The sequence below is a fragment of the Protopterus annectens genome, chromosome 11.part0 (genome assembly GCF_019279795.1).
Source record: "Protopterus annectens isolate FY-2018-M chromosome 11.part0, PAN1.0, whole genome shotgun sequence".
In the NCBI taxonomy this organism is placed as follows: Eukaryota; Metazoa; Chordata; order Ceratodontiformes; family Protopteridae; genus Protopterus; species Protopterus annectens.
The window spans coordinates 514,989,291-515,008,353 of record NC_056745.1 but is presented as its reverse complement, the minus strand read 5'-3'; the positions used below and the strand labels follow the sequence as shown (position 1 = coordinate 515,008,353).

At 42.2% G+C, this 19,063-nt stretch overlaps 1 protein-coding gene across 1 annotated transcript in view; it reads left to right on the top strand.

Annotated features, from left to right (window-relative positions):
- Positions 1-19,063, top strand: part of NUP107 (nucleoporin 107) — a gene marked incomplete in the record, with an annotated part of 1,716,438 nt that overhangs the window by 1,540,128 nt on the left and 157,247 nt on the right. The window contains 1 exon segment of the mRNA XM_044088020.1: positions 12,648-12,761. Within this exon segment, the coding sequence (XP_043943955.1) occupies positions 12,648-12,761 (114 nt within the window).

Here is a 19,063-nt window from a genome sequence, read left to right as displayed (position 1 = left end):
TTGTATGAGTTTGTATGTAAGTTACTTAAGTCAGTAAACCTTTATAGTGATGTATTTGTCTAGAATAAAGCTACTTGAACAGAACCCATGAAGACTCTTCTATTGTGTCCAAAGTAGGACAGAGACACTTCTGCTCCATTATCTGCTGTAATGAGAGACATTTAATTCAAAGTATGTTTTGTACCAGGCCTGAGAAATTTATAATTGCTCAACTCAAAAGCTTTAAGATTTTTTACTTTTCTTGGACATTATTAAAATATACTTTTTTTTGGGAGGGGGTTCCTCCTTTTACAAGTGATTTGCATTTATTTTTGAAAATTATTTGTTTCCAGAGACATTCATTACTTTTAGATGCGTCTTCCAGGCAGAGTCAGTTCAAGTCAGTGTCTTTTGTTGCTGTGAGACGAATTTTATTCTGTAACTTTTAAAGGAGCCCAAAACATTGCTAATACTGATTAATGTATGGTAAACCTATATCACAGCATCGTACAAGGAGATTAGAGTGGTTAGAGTTCTTTTTTGTTGTTCGCCCAGAACCTTGCCTGATTGATGGCTCCTCTTCCTTCTCCCAGTTTGTTCAATTGTCGACACCTGAACACAGCGTTTGTAGCACACTGAGAAAGTTTGAAATGTAGAACAAATCACTGTAGACACTCGTATGAGATATGGAACCAAATGCAACAAGTCCACGATTAAAGACAATATGTTCACAAATTGTAGAAACGACCAAACGCCAACTGCAATAATAGTGGAAGTCTCTCCAAAAACAAAACGATAACAGGAACTGTTAAAAGTTAAAACATTTATTTTCCATACAATGAGTTAAGCGCTTTCACTCGTACACCACGAGCTTCCTCAGAACAATTAAATTAACTTTCCATTCATTCTTAAATACACTGTATTGGCGCCAAATGCAAAATAGTCCTTAAAGCTACAGTGCTCAATTACTAAATAATAACTATAAATAACATTACTATAAAAATTGCATCTCTTATGTGCTTGGATGCTTTGCATTAAAATATATGTTTAGAAAATCACACCGTATATTGTTATTTAAATTTTATACTTCAAAACTTCCACTTTAATGCTCCCCATAAATGATGTATATAAAATGTCTATGCTAACACATATATTCTATCCCCTATATAGTGCATATGTGTCAACAAACTTTTGATACTACTTATAAACAGTCATACCCAATATATACCGTATAATCTTGTGAAGATACTAATGCAAGTACAAAAATGTTGTTGGTAAAAAGCAAAAAACTACAAAGTGACAAGACATACCCCTGCACTAACTTTTGACCATCAAAAGTGGCTTGACTGTGATGTAATCATTTATTCCAGGCCATGTCATTGCATCAGTGTAAATTTGCCACCAATATTCCTTGTATGCCAACATATTTTTCGTATTGCCCCCTCTGGGATTGGGTTTAATTCTTTCTAAAATAGCAAATTTAAAAACATGTTCAGTGCCTGCAGCATTAATGTGTTTAAATAGGGCGTTTTTCCCATCTTTGGTTCTAATACTATAGATGTGTGAATAAATCCTTTTCCTAAATTAATCATAACAGCAAAAAAGTCTGGTATTCCTGGGCTAGGAAAGAGTCCTATGGCTTATTCGCTTCTGACAAAAAAATCCCCATTAGCTCTCCCATCTCCTAGTGAGAGTTTGGTGGTAGAAAATGTGCCAGCTTGCTTGTCCTGGGTGAGGGCAGCCTACCCTTTCCTTGTGAAAGCAACCCCCCTCCCCTGCCTTGGTGGATCTTTTGAGCCTGTAATCACTGCCTTTTTTTGAAGGAAACCATACCTCTGTGTACTGCTTGCCCCCTGATACTTAGTGCCAGTGCTCATGCTTGGCCAGCTTTGAACTTCAACTTAATGAACACCTAGTGCCAGAATCTTCTCCTTCCTGCTAAGGATGGGTGAGCAAGCAGAGTCTGCTGCTCACTGTTATCCTCCCAGGCAGCTCCTACAGATTAGGTAAATTTAAGGTCAGAGATGAAAACATTCCCATTCCTGACTCTTAGACGCTTATATGCCTTGTGCAGACTAACATACCTCCGTAATGTATAGAATGGCATGGTTACTAAAAGATGCAGCAGTGCTCCTCTAATGTTTATGATCTGATGTTGTCCTTCTCATTATTCTTCAATGGATGGATTATGAATCCGATCCTCGGATTTGATTCAGCCGCATACTACAGACTTTGGCTCTGTCTCTCAAGCTCCTCCCTCTAACAATAATACCCTAGTCCATCCCCAGTAAGATCCTTGTCTCATAGTGTTTACTTGCCATTTGAGTAGTTGTAAGTGAATAGGTTTAATTCCTTTTTACCCAAATTTTCTTTCTCTTCTATATTTTACTTTAAATTACAATTACAAATTACAATTCTTTGAATCTCCCTCTTACTTTTTCAGTTATTTCTGCGTTAGGCCTCCTACTATTTTATTCTAGTCTATTAGACATACCACTGTTGGTATCTTAGGAGGTTACTAGACTATTGGTCCTGAGGCTTAACTAAAAGTTTAGCCCATGTTTAGACAAGTCGGTACCCGATACCCTTGTTCAGCAGGAACACGGGTAGAATCCCTTGGGGTATATTGTCTGGTTCCCATCCAGTTATCCAGATTGTGCTTAAAAAGGGGGTAAAGTGGTACTCTGCTTGACGTGGAGAAGGGAGTCTATTCCATAGATGGGGGGAGTCTCTGGGACACAAATCTGTCCCTCCAACAAGTCCTGTTGATGTCACAGACCAGGTTGAGGCTGCACATGCAAGTTACACGAGTGGAGCTTGATTTACAGATATATGCAGCAGTCCCATCAAGGTGGGGTCCATGATTGCCTTGTATGCCAGACAGAGGTCACCTCTGAGGAGTCTGTATGAAACTGAGTAGATGGATAGGACTTTTAGCCTAGCTGTGCATGATAGATGTTTGAGGCCCTGGATCCTCCTAGTGAGGAACCTCTGTGGTCTCTCCAGCTGCTACATGTGCTTTGCAAGGTACATACTGAAAGGGGTGTTGTACTCAATAATGGTCCTTAAAGGGGAAGAATACAGGGATGCTATGACCTCCTTGTCTCTGGATGAGATACCCTTTCTTATGAGATAGACCATGTGGAAGGCTTTCTGTACAACAGAAGCAACACAGTGGTCAAAGGTCAGGTTGCCATCAACCTGGGTACCCAGATCCCTCACAACTGATTGCGTGCTTAGGATGTTGTTATTAATGTTAATATTTGTGGGGACGTCACTCTTCCCAAAGGGGATGATGATGCATTTTTTGGTATTCAGCATGAGGCCATGTTGTGGCATCAATCATTTGTCTGAGTGAGACCCTCTTGGAGGTTGTCTACATCACTAGAGGAATTGATAACAGCACCCAGCTTGCAGCCATCTGCAAACTTGGTCAGCCATGGCCCACTGGTTTTGGCCTGCACCTCTGAAAAGTATATCCCAAATAACAAGAGGCCCCAAGACCAAACCATGGGGTACACCGCTTGTTACGGGTCTACTGCTTAAGGTGGCTTACCCTATTTTGACTAGGTGGCTTCTATCAGTGAGCCAGTTTGCTCTTCATCTGGTAACATATGGATTGATGCCTAGTTGAGAGAGTTCATCTATTATGCCCGAGTGGGGAATAGTGTCTAAGTAGGTGGTGTGCATACCATTTTCCCCTCGTCCATGGCTTTGGTGACCGTCTCAAAGAAGTCAAACAAATTTAGCAGACATGACCTACCCTTGACAAAACTAAGCTGTGTGGGATAGAGTGTTTAGAGGTTGCCAATGTCCTTGTTAATGAGGTCCAAGATCTATTCCATGGCCTTGCAGATCAGGCTAGTTAGGCTGATTGGGTCTATAATTTCCCAGATTAGTGGACACTTCACCTTTGTGTAAAGGGATGACCGTGGCTGTCCTCCACTCAGCTGGGATGAAGCCAGTGCTCAGGCTTTGGTTGAATAGGGTGCCTAATGGATGCTGCAAGTTCCTGCTTATGTTCACATAGGATGCAGCCTGGTATGTTATCGGGTCCCATGGAGGCTGTATTTTTTGCGTTTGAGAGAGCAGTGATGACTTCTTCCCTAGGTATAAGGGGAAGGAGGCAGGTACTGGGAATGTCCCGATTTACTGATGGGGAGGACAGAAGAGTGAAGTTTTCACTGAATCTGTCAGCCAGCAAGTTTGCTTATATCTATGGTATTTTTATATGTGTTGGCCTTGACCACCAGTTCTGAACAGATCTGGGGGCTTCCTTTGAGGTTGCGGACATATGTGAAGAAGGCCTTATGATTGTCTCTAGTAGATGTGGCCAATTTGGACTCAAAATTTGCTTTGGAGGATTTCACTAGTGCTCTTATTTGCTTGTTCAGGCTAAGAAGACATTGCTTCCAATTGGGTACCTGCTCTTTCTTGGTCTTGGACAGCAATTTTTTCCTTGTGTATAAAGTTTATTTATTGCAGATGTCCACCAGACAGGTTTACTCTTCCTTGCAGAGGATGATTTAGTCTTGTCGGGTATTCCTGATTCCATTTCGTATAGTGCTTTGGTGTAGTTTTGGATATTGGTGCTAGTACCTACAGAGGGGGAGGAGGCTGTGAAGCTGTTTATACCATCCCTCAGGAAGCTGTAGTCAGCTTTGGAGAAGTTTTTATGTCTGATCCAAGCTAGAGGCGGGTTGGGGGAGATGGTGACTTCGAAAGTGATCACCTTATGGTCGGATCTTACCAGGGAGGATGATACTATAGGGATGCTGCAGTGGTTACTCAGGTTGATTAATACCAAGTCCAAGATATTATCACCTCTTATAGGGGTATCAATTAGATATTCCAAGGCATTGACAAAATTGAGAAATCTCTGGACATTTGTGTTCTGGCATGAGTAGTTCTTCCAATCTATGTTTGGGAAGTTAGTCACCCAGGATCAGGGTAAAGGGTTGAATCATGATAGATTCAAACAGGTCCAAATAGGCAGATTGGGCATCTTGAGTCAGATTTGGGGGCCGGTAGCTAGCTATGATTTGACTAGGGGTCTTGTCAATGGTTAACTTCACCTGGAGTGTCTCCAGTGCATCATACTGTTTGACCAACTTGGATGTGTGTATGTCTTTAATGTATATTGAAACTCCACCTCCTTTGGCTGTACTGCCCACAGTTTGGGGTCTGAATGTATGATAGGCTGATTAACCAGGTAGGGCTGGGGTGCTGTTTGCAGCTTTAAGCCAGGTTTCTTTGACTGCACAGATGTCAGCATTTTCCAAGTTTAAGAATGCTTGCAATGAGTGCAGTTTCATGTTTAGACTCCTAGCGTTTAGCAGCATGACCTTTAATTTGCATTTTGTTGAAATTTTTATGTTAGTTTTTATCAACCTCAGGACCTTTCTTAAAAAAGGCACTATGGGGGATGCAAGAGCCTTTGCCAGAAGCTTGAAGCCCAGATGAGGCAGATGCAGATCATCTCTGGCAAAGCATTGTGGTCTGTCGATTATATCTTCCCAGGCTGTCCTGGATCCCTCTGGAATGACACCAGAAACTAAGCCAATTGTTAGTCAATAATTTTCTGTTTGTATTGAGGCATAATTCTGGGTGATGGCAGAATGCTGCTTAAGGCTAGGGATATACCTGCCTGGGACACAATCAGCGAGCTTAATCATGTCTGTCTTAATATAGTCCAGAGAGGTACATCTCAAGTCATTCACACCAACAGCTATACTGAATGCAAGGCATTTAGCAAACTGAGCTACTGAGTCCTTTGTCTTCTTTAACGCCTACCCCTTTAAACAGGGTATTCCTCAGCTATCAACACTTTCTATTTTTTCTTGGATTTTTTCTGTCATGGCTGACAAGCCGACACGTTACTAGAAATGCACTTCTTGTGGGCTTAAAATCCCTAATTCAGATGCCCAAAGGGAGTGTGTTTATTGTTCAGGTGCATTTCATTTAAATACAAATTGAACTGTTTGTGCAGGTTTTAATTCAAGAGCCATAGCTGACAGGTGTAGTAAGCTTGTACTTAAAGGTTTGTTTTGTCCCCTCATCATCTACTTCAGGGGGCTCAAACCCCCAATAAGTCTTCAAAAGCTCTGTTGGAGCACAGAAAGCGTTCACCTCTGAAGTCTCCCAAGACTTCTTTGGAGCCACCATTAAAAGTTCTCAAATCATCGGATCCGAGTTTGTCAGACCCAAAAAGACAGATGGTGAACCCTCAGCCTTCGGATTCTATTGCTGTTTCACCCAGTCCTACCACACAGATTATGGATACTCAATCTTCGGATCTTAAACCTAGCGTATCTTATTTGTAGAGGACTCTCTCACCCAAGTTATGATAGACCCTATCCCCCTCCGCTCCACTCTCCTTTTGTGCAGACACCTAAAAAGCATTCCAGACCTCAGTCTACTTACTTCATCCATCAGGCCGTCCAGGAGTCTTTTCAAAGTGGATGCGGATAGGATGATGTGAAAGTTCCTCAGAGGTCAGATCTAGATGGGGGTTATCTCGGTTCCATCCCCCATTGGATCCGCAAGCCTTCCTGTCACTACCCATACAGTTTTATCTCCTTCTCCAATCCGTCTTTTGTTTTTGGAGCTCCGGGATCCAACTTTTCTGGTGTCGGATCAGAAGAGATTTAGTTCTTAGACTCCTGCAATATCCCTGATCAGTTCTGTTCCAGTGCCTTGGGATCAGGACAGGTCCCAAAGCCGAAGCATCAGTGTCAGATCTGTAGGGCTTGTTAAATGCATCCCTGCCCCCTTGTAGCCTCGGTTCGGTGCTAGATAGGTTGAGTCCAGTTCCCTCCTCGAGGCATGGATCAGGTCAGTCATGACCAACCCATGCTGGAACATTCAGCTCCAGTGTGGGTGGACACGTCTTCTCTGTGTCCGTCTGCCTTCGCGGTTTTGGAAAGGCTCTTTTCTTGTTCTAGAGATCCGGTTTCACATCCTCCCTCAGATCTTACCCCTCTTCCCTGTATGGTTCTGAGCTCTGATTCCATCAGACCTGTTCCACAGGGGCAGCCAGTTCCAAGTAGCTTTCAGTCAGTTCCCATGGAAGAACTCCTCCTGTCTTCTGACACCGCCCCATAATATCCCCCTGAGGAGATCCATTGGAGGGAATGTACAAGAGGCGGCACATAAATTTCCTTTTGGAATCTCTGACTGAAGATAATGATTTCAGAGAAGGGGAAGGATTCCTATATCACCACCTGATGATGTCTCATTTGGAGATATTTTAGAGATCCTTAGGCAGAAAGGTGGTTGGCCCATCGATAATCCTTCTGAGGAGTCAGTATTTCTGGAGGCTTTTGTTGCTGGCCCATCTACATATTGGCTGATTCCAGTGGCTGATGAGCTTGTTGACCTAGTCTTTCCCTGGACATGGAAAGAGGCAGATTCCATTGAATGTATCCTGTGCTGCCCAGACAAGATTTTAGCCCCTACTGGAGCAAAGGAGTTCCTATTGATGCATTGGTTGTGGCAGCAGCCACCAAAAAGGAGCTAGCAGAGCAGAGCTTCTCTGTCCACCCACCCAACAGAAAGTCTAGGGTGCTGAATAGATTTGGAAAGCATGTATTTCTTAGCGACCTTCGTCCTGAGGCCCCTGAATTACTTGACACACTTTGCAAGACTACAAAGAGAGTTGACAAAAAAAAAATATCGAACATTCTCTCCAAGTCAATGTCTGCCGCAGATTTAAAAAAAACATCTATTCTGACCACGCTTGTCTATTTCCAATACGTCCATGAGATTAATCTCTCATGCAGCAGAAGGTGCTTCATGGGCAGCTAGTTCAGGCATTGTTGTAAAGAGACATGCCTGGATGCGGCTCTGCAACTCTGCAGGGTCTTTCAAGTCTTCTTTCATCGATACTCCTTTTGATGGAACATCCTTGTTTGGTCCTTCTGTGAAAGAAACGCTTATCTGCAGTGAATAAGAAGGAAAGACACTGTCTTCTTTAGAAATTATATTTTCTATCCCTGAAATATCTTTTTCAAGTAATCGGAGAAATGGCAAGAAAATGTGATTCCACAAATCTCAGGGACCTTTCCAGGACTAGTGCAGAGGCAACTCCTTCAGAGGGAGAGGAGGAAGTTTAAACAGAAGACCCCCTCCCTGCAGCAGAGGAGGCCCGCAAAGTCAGGGTTCCTGAGATTCCTTTCTGGATAGACCCTTTCATCTCTTCTGAAGTGCTGCCTGACTTGCCCACCTGTGGAGGCAGTTGGATGTTTGTCCTGGCACCCAGAAGCCTGGGCTACTATAAAAAAAGATACTTGGGTGCCAGAAATAATATCCAGAGGTTACTTCATTCCCTTTTCCTAGATTCCCACTTCCAGAAGAAAGAAGCTCCCCAGTGTTCCACCCAGTCAGAGGGAAGCTGCAGTGCAAGACATTCCAAAGCTGCTAGGCAAGAGAGTCATCCAGGAGGTCCTACCAGACCAAACAGGATTTGGAACTTACTCAAGGTTCTTTTTAGTGCCAAAAAAAGACAGGGAGACCCGAGACCAATTTTGGATCTAAGCAAATTAAACCAATGGAATAAATTGAAGTTCCAGATGTTCACGGTTCAGTCCATTCTACCTCTTCTACACAAGGCCATTTAGAAAGTTAGACCATAGATCCCAGGACTCGTACTATCACATCAGAATAGACGGGCAGTCCTGGAGACGCACACTTTCAGATGGGAGCCAGTCACTACAAGTTCAGAGCCCTGTGCTGTGGATTCACCATAGCCCTCATGGTGTTTACCAAGTGTATGGCAGTGGTAGCAGCTCATCTGAGACTAAAAGGACTCCAGGTGTTTCCATATCTAGAAGACTGGCTTCTCACCACCCCAACCATGCATCTCCTAGAGCAGTCTAGAGACTATTTTCTCCAGATTTGTCAATCACTAGGTATAACGGTCAAAATTGCCAAATCAAAACTGACACCAGTACAGAGCCTGGAGTTTATTGCTGCCCATCTGAACACAATTCAGAATGCTTCCTTACCTTCTCACCATGTGCAACTCAGATCTCAGGTTCATACGCCATCCTGCTCTTCTTGCCAGACCAAGTTCCATGGCAGTGGTCGTAGTTTTATTCCCTTTAGCACACTACTTTATGCATATCCTTGGACTCTAGCTGCTCAATGGTCTTTTATTCGACAGCCCCTATTGTTTCCAGTCAAACGTCTTGGTCAGATATGCCAATGTCAGATTCACTGGTGGGTCCAGTCACATATTTTCCTTGGTTGATCTTTTGTTCATCTTCACCTGTTGGCCACAGTGACCATGGATGCCTGCCAGCTGGGGTGGGGGGTATTTCTTGGGAAGGATGGGCCAAGGTAAGTGGTCCTCCCAATAGACCAATTTGCATACCAATGTCCTGGAGATGAGAGTAGTCCTTTTAGTGTTGTGGGCATTCCAAGATGCTCTTCCTTTAGGGACCATTGTGATTCAAACCAAACAACATGCCTGTGATCTGGTATATCAACAAACAAGGGGGAACTCAATCTTGCCCCATTTGCTGAGAAACCATGAGGGTGTGGCAGTGAGCAATCTCCTCCATCCGCTTTCTTGTAGCAATGCACATTCTGGGGAAAAGCAACATGCTAGTGGGCAAACTCAGCAGGTTCATTCTGAGGCCTCATGAGTGGTCTATTGGTCAGTGGCAGAGAAAATATTCCGCCATTAGGGTCAACTATGCTGCTATCACTTTACATCTCCTCACAACAACAAATGCGGCAGGTACTTTGCCCTGATTCCCCCCCCCCCCCTCAGGAGCAGTCAACAAGAGATGCCCCCCCCCCCCATCACCTCTGATTTCAAAGTTCTTCCAAAAAGCCAGTTAGTTAAAGAGATCTGTCATCCTCATTGCCCCTTTTTGGCCTCATCTTTGATATCCACCCTGGATACTGGATGCAAGTCCAGACCTTATGTCACGTCCCCAATATCCCAACCCTCAAACTAATCAAATGATCTCTCCAGTTCCATTAATAGCCAGACGGCCCAGGCTTTCTTCCCCGGTATGTGCCATACTGTTGTCATTGAAAAAAACTTCACCAAAAGGATTTGCAAGAGTAAATGGAAAAGATTTTCATTTTGGGCTCTGAGAAACAACATTGATCTTTTACTGCCCCTCTCTCTGCTGTACTAGACTTTCTAGTTTCTCTGTCTTTAAAGAATGTACTACTTTTTCCATGGTTAAAATACAGTTGCCATCCATATCAAATATTCATCCGGGGGCAAAAAGTATTTTGGTTGCTTCCAAGTTATGTAAGGCTTTCTTAAAAGGCACCTTCCTACTTAGACCTCCAGTAAAGGACCACCATCACCTCCCTGGAATTTATCAGTGGTACTGCAAGGTTTGTCTCAAAAAACGTTTGAACCTTCAGCAAAAATTGGCTTTCAAGTGTTTATCTTGGAAAACAGCCTTTTTAATGGCTATTATTTCCACTAAAAGGATTTCTAAACTCCGGGCTCTTTCATCTAAGACATTTTACATTGTTTTTCATAAAGACAGGGTTACCTTATGAACCAACCTTTCTTTCTTAACTAAAGTGGCTTCTGAATCTAATATTAACCAAACCATTCATTAACCAGTCTTCTTTCCAAATTCTTCAAAGGAGAATACATGCTACATCTTCTGGATGTGCATAGAGAATTACATTTCTGTTTACACAGAACAAAAGAATTCAGAAAAACAGACCCAGCTGTTTGTCTCCTCTTCATCAAGTTGGCTGGGTTCTCCAGTTTCTAAAGTTACATTAGCTGAATGAATTACTAACTGCATTTCCTGGATTTATTCCCAGCCGGGCCTTTCTCTACCAGGAAACTCCAAGGCACATTCAACTAGATCCATGGCCACTTCATCTGCTTTTTTATCAAGAACATCTGTTGATATTTGTGCAGCAGCCACATAGTCCAGTGCACATACATTTGTTACTCACTACAAATTTTACAAACAGAGCTGCCTTTGGTTCAGCAGTTCTCTGGAATATCCTTCCATGAGGGTAACCCAAGATTTGCGTAGCTGGGGACTCTACCCCATTTAGGGTTGCCACCTTTTCAAATGGCCAAAGTGGGACATTTTTGGTACAAACATCAGATTTTACAGGCACATACCCACGGTCAGTACAAAAGTTAGAACTTAAATTTGTTGCCTAAATAAAAGCTTATTCTTGTAGTATTTTAGTTGCTTATTCTGTTTCTTATAACATTTAGGTATTTTAGATACAGAATAACTGTTTTATGCAACTATTACATAAAATATAGGAAATAATTTTGTCCTAAAATCTCAGGACATTTGCCATTTTTACAATTTTTTGTCAGGACACAACTGCCCAAAGAGGGACTGTCCCTCACAAAGTGGGACAGGTGGTAACCCTAACCCCATTTGTTGAGGAAGAATGAAAATGGACAACATCAGATTTAAAAGTTATGTACTCACCATAGCTAGACATCTGTGTTGTCCATTTTCATTCTTCCTCAACTCTCCCCTTTCCACCTTCCTGTAATGTTCTGGACTGATCTGATTTTTTATTGGAACCTATAGTTCCAGGTTTGAATCCTACTCTAATATCTCTTTTCCTGTCTTTTTCACTTAATTAATGCTTTATGGCAGCAAACTCAGTCTGAGGTATTGGGGATGAACTAGGGCGTTAAGGAAGGAGCTCGAGTTGAATCCATAATCTGTAGCATGTGGCCAAGTCTGATCCGATGATTGAGTCCATAACCCATTCATTAAAGAAGAATGAAAATGGATAACACAGATCCCTAGTTAAGTTGAGTACATCATTTTTAATTTATTGGTGTGGCACCGATTTTGTACCAAGGGTATATCAGCCAGATGTCTTTTCCACCTTGATAGGAAACCTAAGGAAATATGCCATGCCAAAGAGGTTACAATATAGTCAAGTCTCTACGGTTAATGTCAACCAGTATTAGAGTTTCTAATTGTATCTTTCAGCAAAACTGTTTACTCTACTTACCTGAAAGGTGATACTCAATGTTGACATGATATCCGTAAAACATTTCGTCTTGTGGTATTGGCTGCAGTTTCTTGTATCCCTTGATACTGTAGGTTTGTACTGAATGATATTGGAGGTTGTTTTTCCTTATTATAGCACTCCCCAGCATCTTTTATAAGTTTGGTCACATGTATAATAAATGCTGGATGGCTGATTTCTTCATTCAGCATGTATTGCTGTAATCTTGTTTCTGAACTTTCTGCTTTGTCAGGGGTCCTTTCTTCTCCTCACATTGCCAGAAAGTCTTTTTTTTTTAGGATTTTGCTTTGAAAATTTGCAAAATGACTACAAAAGGTCATTTATCACTGTCTGTGCAGTAAAATGCTGAAGAGCATTTTGCACAAGTCATAAAGTCTTGAAATTGTTTCCAGTTTGGTCTGGTTTTACAGATTGCCATTCTAAGTTGCAGTTGTACACTTTATAAATTTTTTTGTTAGATTTTGTAGCATAAGTAGTGATATGTAGATTTTCCATTATGTCAGTGTCATTTAACATCATCAGTAGAGTACCGAAGATATGATAATTTGTTGGAAATCAGACACATTTTATTCATTGCTGTATTAATGAATGTAAGTATTGTCTGTCAGCTGTTTTCTTAAATCTTTTATAACGTTGTGGGAACTCACTAACCATGTTTTTTACAGGTGGATTATGACATTTGGAAAGGTCATCTAGATGCACTGACAGCTGAAGTAAAAGAAAGAATTTACAATGTACTTCTTTTCATTGATGGAGGATGGATGGTTGATGTCAGAGAGGTAAAGTCTCTTTTCTTTTCTTTAGAGGCTGCTTGTGCTACACTTCATCATGTATGCATTCTGTCATATGTGCATGCATTCAGGAAATGTAACATACTTGGCACTCATCTAGACTCTCGTAACAAGTTAGCTGCATGTGCTGAAAGCCTTATGTCAAATTCCTGGAAAGGATGCAGTGTTGTGAAAGTGAAGCTGTGAATGTTGTATTTTACACAGCAGGACAAAGTGTTCCAAGTCCTGTAACATACTGAGATTATGCTAATCATTTATCTGTTCAAACCATAGTATTTCTATAATTTGTTTTTGCTTGTGTGTACACATGTGCACATGTATAGAAACCCACATAAAATAATAAAATTACAAGTGCGGCCTTTTTTAATATTGTATTGCTGTTGTCAGAAAGGTTTGAAATCAGTTTTGGGTAATAGAATAAAATTGTGCTTCCCTGCGGACTTAAAGCAAATCTCCAGAATGCTGTCCAGGTATGCTATCTATTCAAAGTATGTACTCGTATGATCATCATGCCTTCTGAACTATGTTAGTCAGGTGATGCCTTTATTTCATTTCCAATAACCTCACTTCATTGACATGTCTTTTTAACAAGTCCCAAAACTCTGGAAATCTCATTCCACAGCCATTTCCAAACTATGAATACCCTCTGTGTATTTTGTTTGCACCAATGTGTAGTTTATTGGCCTGGTCAGATTGCTTGATTCCACACCACCCACTCTGTTATCTGCTCCTTTAGTCCATTGTCTCTTCAACAGCTTTGGATTTGCAAATGCCATTATACCCTAATCGGAATACTTTCCAATATATCCATCATATATGGGACAGTGAACTTGGGAAAGTTGAGTGGCCTCTCTTATTTTGCAACCTTTCCAAGTCTTTTGACTCCATTTTTCATTCTCTGTTGAGCTGAAACCTTGCAAAGTTAGGTCTCACGAAATCTGGCAATGAGTTACTGACTACCTCTGTACCCACTGTTTATGCTTTCAGATGGAACATTGCTGCTGTTCTACTGTACTCCATTCATAAGGCAGTGACTCATGACTCAGTCCTTGGACTTCTCTCATTCTCATTGTTTACTAGCAAACTTCCCATAGACAGACCTTCATTTAAAGCAAAACTGTGTACTAAAAGCCTTGTCATTTCTTGTGCAGCTCACACTTCTCATTGTTCACTAGCAAACTTTCCATAGATTGTATTGTTCATTAGCAAACATCCTTAGACAGACCTTCAGTTAAAGCATGGCTGTATACTGAAGGCCAGTCATTTCTTATGCAGCTCATGTTTCTTTTTCTATTAAACTGAAGTTGCATCTAAATTGAATTCACAGTTCAGTTTTTTCAAGTGCTGTCTTGCTAGATATTAATCTTCCAAGAAAAGTTTTTATTACTTTTTATTGGAATTTACCATTCTCATGGTCTGCTTACGTCTACTTCCTACAGAACTGGAGTAGGGATGATTATACACACTCATCTAAGTCTCCAGCCATTTAGTTTGCCATCTGCCTTTATTCATCTTTCATATTTCTCTGACCTGGCCCTATTTGGATTCATAAATTCATAGGTAAGTACTAGACTATCGGCCCAAGGGCCTTATTAAGCCTAGCCAAAAAGGTTCCCTGGCTTTTGCCACCCAAGAAAATTATTTCCCTATGCCCCTGTCGAGCAGAGCTGCAGAAGTGATCCCCGCGGTGTTTCCTATTTCCCCTCCACACATCAAGATTTTTCTTGAAGAGTGCTAATGAAGAGCTCTGTTTGATATAGATGGGTAGGTTGTTCCAGAGTATGGGAAGTCTCTGGGACAGGAATATATCCCTCCAGCATGTTCTGTTTATTGTGGTGACCAGGTTTAAGTCTCTAGAGCGTGTAGCTCGGAGGGATTGAGATTTCTTTAGGTGGAGCATGTCCAGCAGCTCTGGGTTGGACATAGCCTTGTATGTTAGGCAGAGATCACCTCGAAGTAGGCGATATGCAGTGGAGTAAAGCTGGAGTTTTTTTGAGACGGTCAGCATAGGACAACTGTTTGAGGCCGGTAATCCTCTTTGTGAGGCATTTCTGCAGCCTTTCCAATTGCTGCAGATGTCTTGTGAGGTACATACCAAAAGGGGCGTTGTACTCTATAATGGGTCTAATGATTGATGAGTAGAGGGGAATAGTGACCTCTTTTTTCCTGGATGAAAAACCTTTTGTGATGGTGTGCCACGTAGAAGGATTCCCTGACCACTGTGGCAATGTGATTATCAAAGGAGAGACTACTGTCTACCTGGTTCCCAAGGTCTCATCACACTTTAGGTGTTAAGTAAACTGCCACCTATGTAGTAGTTCATGGGCACAGAGTTTTTACCAAAGAGGATGACAATGCAATTTTTGGCATTGAGCTTGAGGCCATGGCTCTGACACCAAGCATCTGTCTCAGTGAGGCCCTTTTGTAGGACGTCCACATCGTTTGGGGATTCAATTATGACTCCTAGTTTGCAGTCATCTGCAGACTTCGTTAGCTAGAGACCTTCTGTGTTAGCCTGTACTTCAGAGAAGTAGATACCAAACAGGAGAGGACCCAGGACTGAACCCTGTGGTACTCCACTTGTCACTGGTTTGAGGTCGGATTTAGAGTCTGCAACTTTCATGGTGTGAGTTCTGTCATTGAGCCAGTTGGCAACCCATCTTGTGCCGTAAGGATTTATACCCTGTTTAGTGAGTTTATCTATAATTCCATAGTGGGGGATGGTGTCAAAAGCCTTGACGAGGTCAAAATAGGCTGTGTGAACCTCCTTACCCTCATCTACGGCTTTGGTGACTGCTTCAAAGAAATCTATCAGGTTTTGGAGACACGATCTGCCTTTTACAAACCTGAACTGGGTGGGGTCCAGAGTTTGGCAGTTACCAATGTCTTTGTTTATAAGTTCTGTGATGATACGTTCCATGGCCTTGCAGACAAGGCTCATCAGACTTATAGGACGATAGTTCCTGGGGTCCATGGTGGCTCCCCCTTTGCAGAGTGGGGTAATTGTTGCTGTGCGCCATTCAGTGGCCACAGAGCCAGAGATGAGGCTATGATTGAACATGGTACTTACTGGGGAGCCAGTTCATTCTGGAGTTTGTGTAAAACGCAGCCTTGGATGTTGTCTGGACCCATGGATGATGTGTTCTTGGCTCTAGAGAGTGCAGTTTTTACCTGCGTAGTTCTGATTACAGGGACTCTGCATTCTTCCAGTATAGATATGGGCCCATTAGGGAGTGAGAGGGGGGGTAAAGTTAGCACTGAACCTATCTGCCAGGATGTTGGCAATATCAGTTGGTTTTGTAAATTTCGTGCCATTATGCTGTAACTCAGAGCAGATCTGGGTGTTGCAATTGAGATTCGTGACATAGCTCTAGAATGCTTTGTGGATGTCCTTAGAATCAGTTGGGATTTTGTTTTCATAGCTAGCTTTGGAGGATTTTATGAGGGATCTCAGCTTTTTGCTGAGGCTGAATAGGGAGCTCCTCCAATCATGGGATTTTACTCTCTTGCAATAGCTTCTTTCTTTTGTTGTAAAGTTTGTTTATGGCAGGGGACCACCAGATTGGCTTCCTTTTTTTGGAGGATAGCGTCTTGGTTCTGTTAGGGATAGCTCAATCCATGCACTTGTGTAAGTGCATATAGAGTGCATATGTGTAGGATTCGGCAGTCGTGACTGCATTGTCCACCTGCATGGGTGTCGTGAAGTTTGCCATTTCTGTCTTAAGCATGAAATTGGCTTTGGAGAGCTTTTTTTACGGTGGTTTCCTTAATGGGGGCGGGATGTGGATATCTAGGGTGATTAGCTTATGGTTGAATCTGACCAACAAGGAGTTGACCTCAAGTGTGGAACACTAGTTGCTCATGTTGGTAATGACTAGGTCTAGGATATTGTTGCCCCTGGTGGGGGTGTGGATAAGTTGATCCAGGGCATTGGAATTTACGAATTCCAGAAAAACGTTGAGCAATGGAGTTGGTACATGAGTAGTTTTCCCAGTTAATGGTGGGGTAGTTGAAATCACCCATTATTAGGGTGTTTGATTGGACCTTAATATTTTCCAGTATATCAAGAAAGGATGAGTGGGAATCCTGGGGCATGGTGGGGAATCTGTAGCAGGCTAGAATTTGGATTGCAATTTTGCCCAGAGTTAGTTGCACTTGGATAATCTCGGATGCATTATGCTAAGCAACTAGCGTGGAGGTGTGGCTGTCCTTAATGAATATGGACACACCTCCACCTTTAGTGTTTTGGTCCAGGTTAGATGGCTGAAAGGTGTGGTATGAATTATAGTCTGGTAATGCAGGGGTGCTCTCTGGAGCCTCGAACCAGGTTTCAGTCACTGCACAGATATCAATGTTCTCCATTTTAAGGAGTGCCTCGAGTGAGTGCATTTTGAGGTTTAGACTTCTAGCATTGAGTAGCATTACCCTCAGTGTTTCTAGCCTTCCATCTGTTGCTGTGGTGAATTTGTCATTTGAACCTTGCCTTAAAAAGGCAGTATAAGGGTGGCAAGAGCTTTGGCCAGTATCTGGAATCCAAGGGGCGACAGGTGCAGGCCATCTCTGGCAGAGCATCGTGGTCTGTCGACCATGTCATCCCAGGCAGACAGATACTGGATCCCCTTCGAATGACACCAGAAGCTTAGCCAATTTTTGAAGTCAATCATTTTGTCCTTGTACTGTGGTATCATTCTTGGCGATGGCAGGATGCTCCTCAGAGCTAGGGTCATGCCTACCTGGGCTATAAGATCGGAGAGATCTTCCATGTCTCTTTTCATGTAGTCCAGGGAGGTGTGTCTCCAGTCGTTCACACCAACATGGACAATGACAGAGTCCTATTTGTACTTGTGGAGTGACCTGAGTGCGTGTATTATGTGGTGGATCCTGGCACCCGACAGGCAGCTGACAGTAACCTTCTCCTTGTTTAGCATGGTGAGAGTGACATCTGTGTGCCTGACTATAGAGTCACCGATCACTAGTGTGTTGGGTACTTTATTTTGCCTTATGGGCAATGGTTGAGTGGCGCACTGAGTTTATGGGCTGTGCGTCCTTTGAGTTGTGTTGGAGGGTGGAGGTTACACACGTTTCTGCTTTAGAGGTCTCTGTTACTTGGGCAGATTATTATTTAGAGCCTCCGCAAATGTTTTTGTGTTTCCGTGTGTGGGTTTTGGTGGTATAGGATTAGTGGGACTATGTGTTGTGTGTGGTGTGGTGCAAGTGTTTACCTTCTGCTCTTGACTGTCTAGTCCAGTCTTGGTTGGAGAGAGCTTTTCCTCCACTTTGGCTATATAAGTGCATCTCTCACAGGTTGTAGTGTTGGGTGGTAGGAGGAGACCGTTGTCTGTATACATGAGGCAATTGCTACATTGCCCCAAGATGCCCAGATTCATCAGGTAGACAGGAGAAAACACCAGGAGCTGACCATTGAACTTGCCTGAGTAGGTACTTAAGAACTGTTTTCCTCTAGGCTAATGAGGAAGGTTGAGTGCATTAGTAATTTGTAACTTATTTTAGTGCTACAAGTTCTGAACAGGTGCTGAGCTCTAAGGAGCAGGTTTGAGTGCTAAAAACTGGCAAGTTCTAAGGGAAAAAGTGAAGAGCAGACTTTATGGCGCTGGGAATAATTTAACCCTAGCTAAGCTGCGCCATGCGCAAACACAGGTTTTTAAGTCAGAAAGTTGAAAGGGATAGAAACGGCCAATAAGCTACAATTTCAGAGCTGGTAACCACTCCTCTTGCAACAGATAGGCTGCTCAATGCTTACCATGGCCACTAATAAGCAGAAAGACTTCCCTCTACCACGGCAAGGTCTGGACAACTCTGAAACATAAGATAAAGTCCTGAAACCAGCAAATCTGGGATCCTGAATATTCTAGTATAGGAAAAGGCGGGAAACTAGCAAAGCAGATAGTATTTTGGAAAACCAAGCATATCTAGTCTGTGTCCAGATAATGCATACTTTTCTTTGACTTTTATACTTTTTTTTTGTATTCCTTTGCTTCTTCTCAAATTTTTTTCCCTCTAATAATTACATATTATACCACAGGTTATGCTGTTCTCTCTCAACTTTATTTGTCTTTATCTGATTTTCTTTCTACTGTTTCACCTGTCTGCATTTAAAATTCAGTATTCTGTATATGACATGTCCAGTTTGTCTTCTAATATCTTTCATTGCTCATCTCTACATTCGGAGAATGTGTCCCAAATGTAATTGACTTGAAGGTTAGTATTATTCTATACATTTTCTTTTTGTTCTCAAGTTAGTTATTTTAAGCAGTAATTTAAACGTGTAC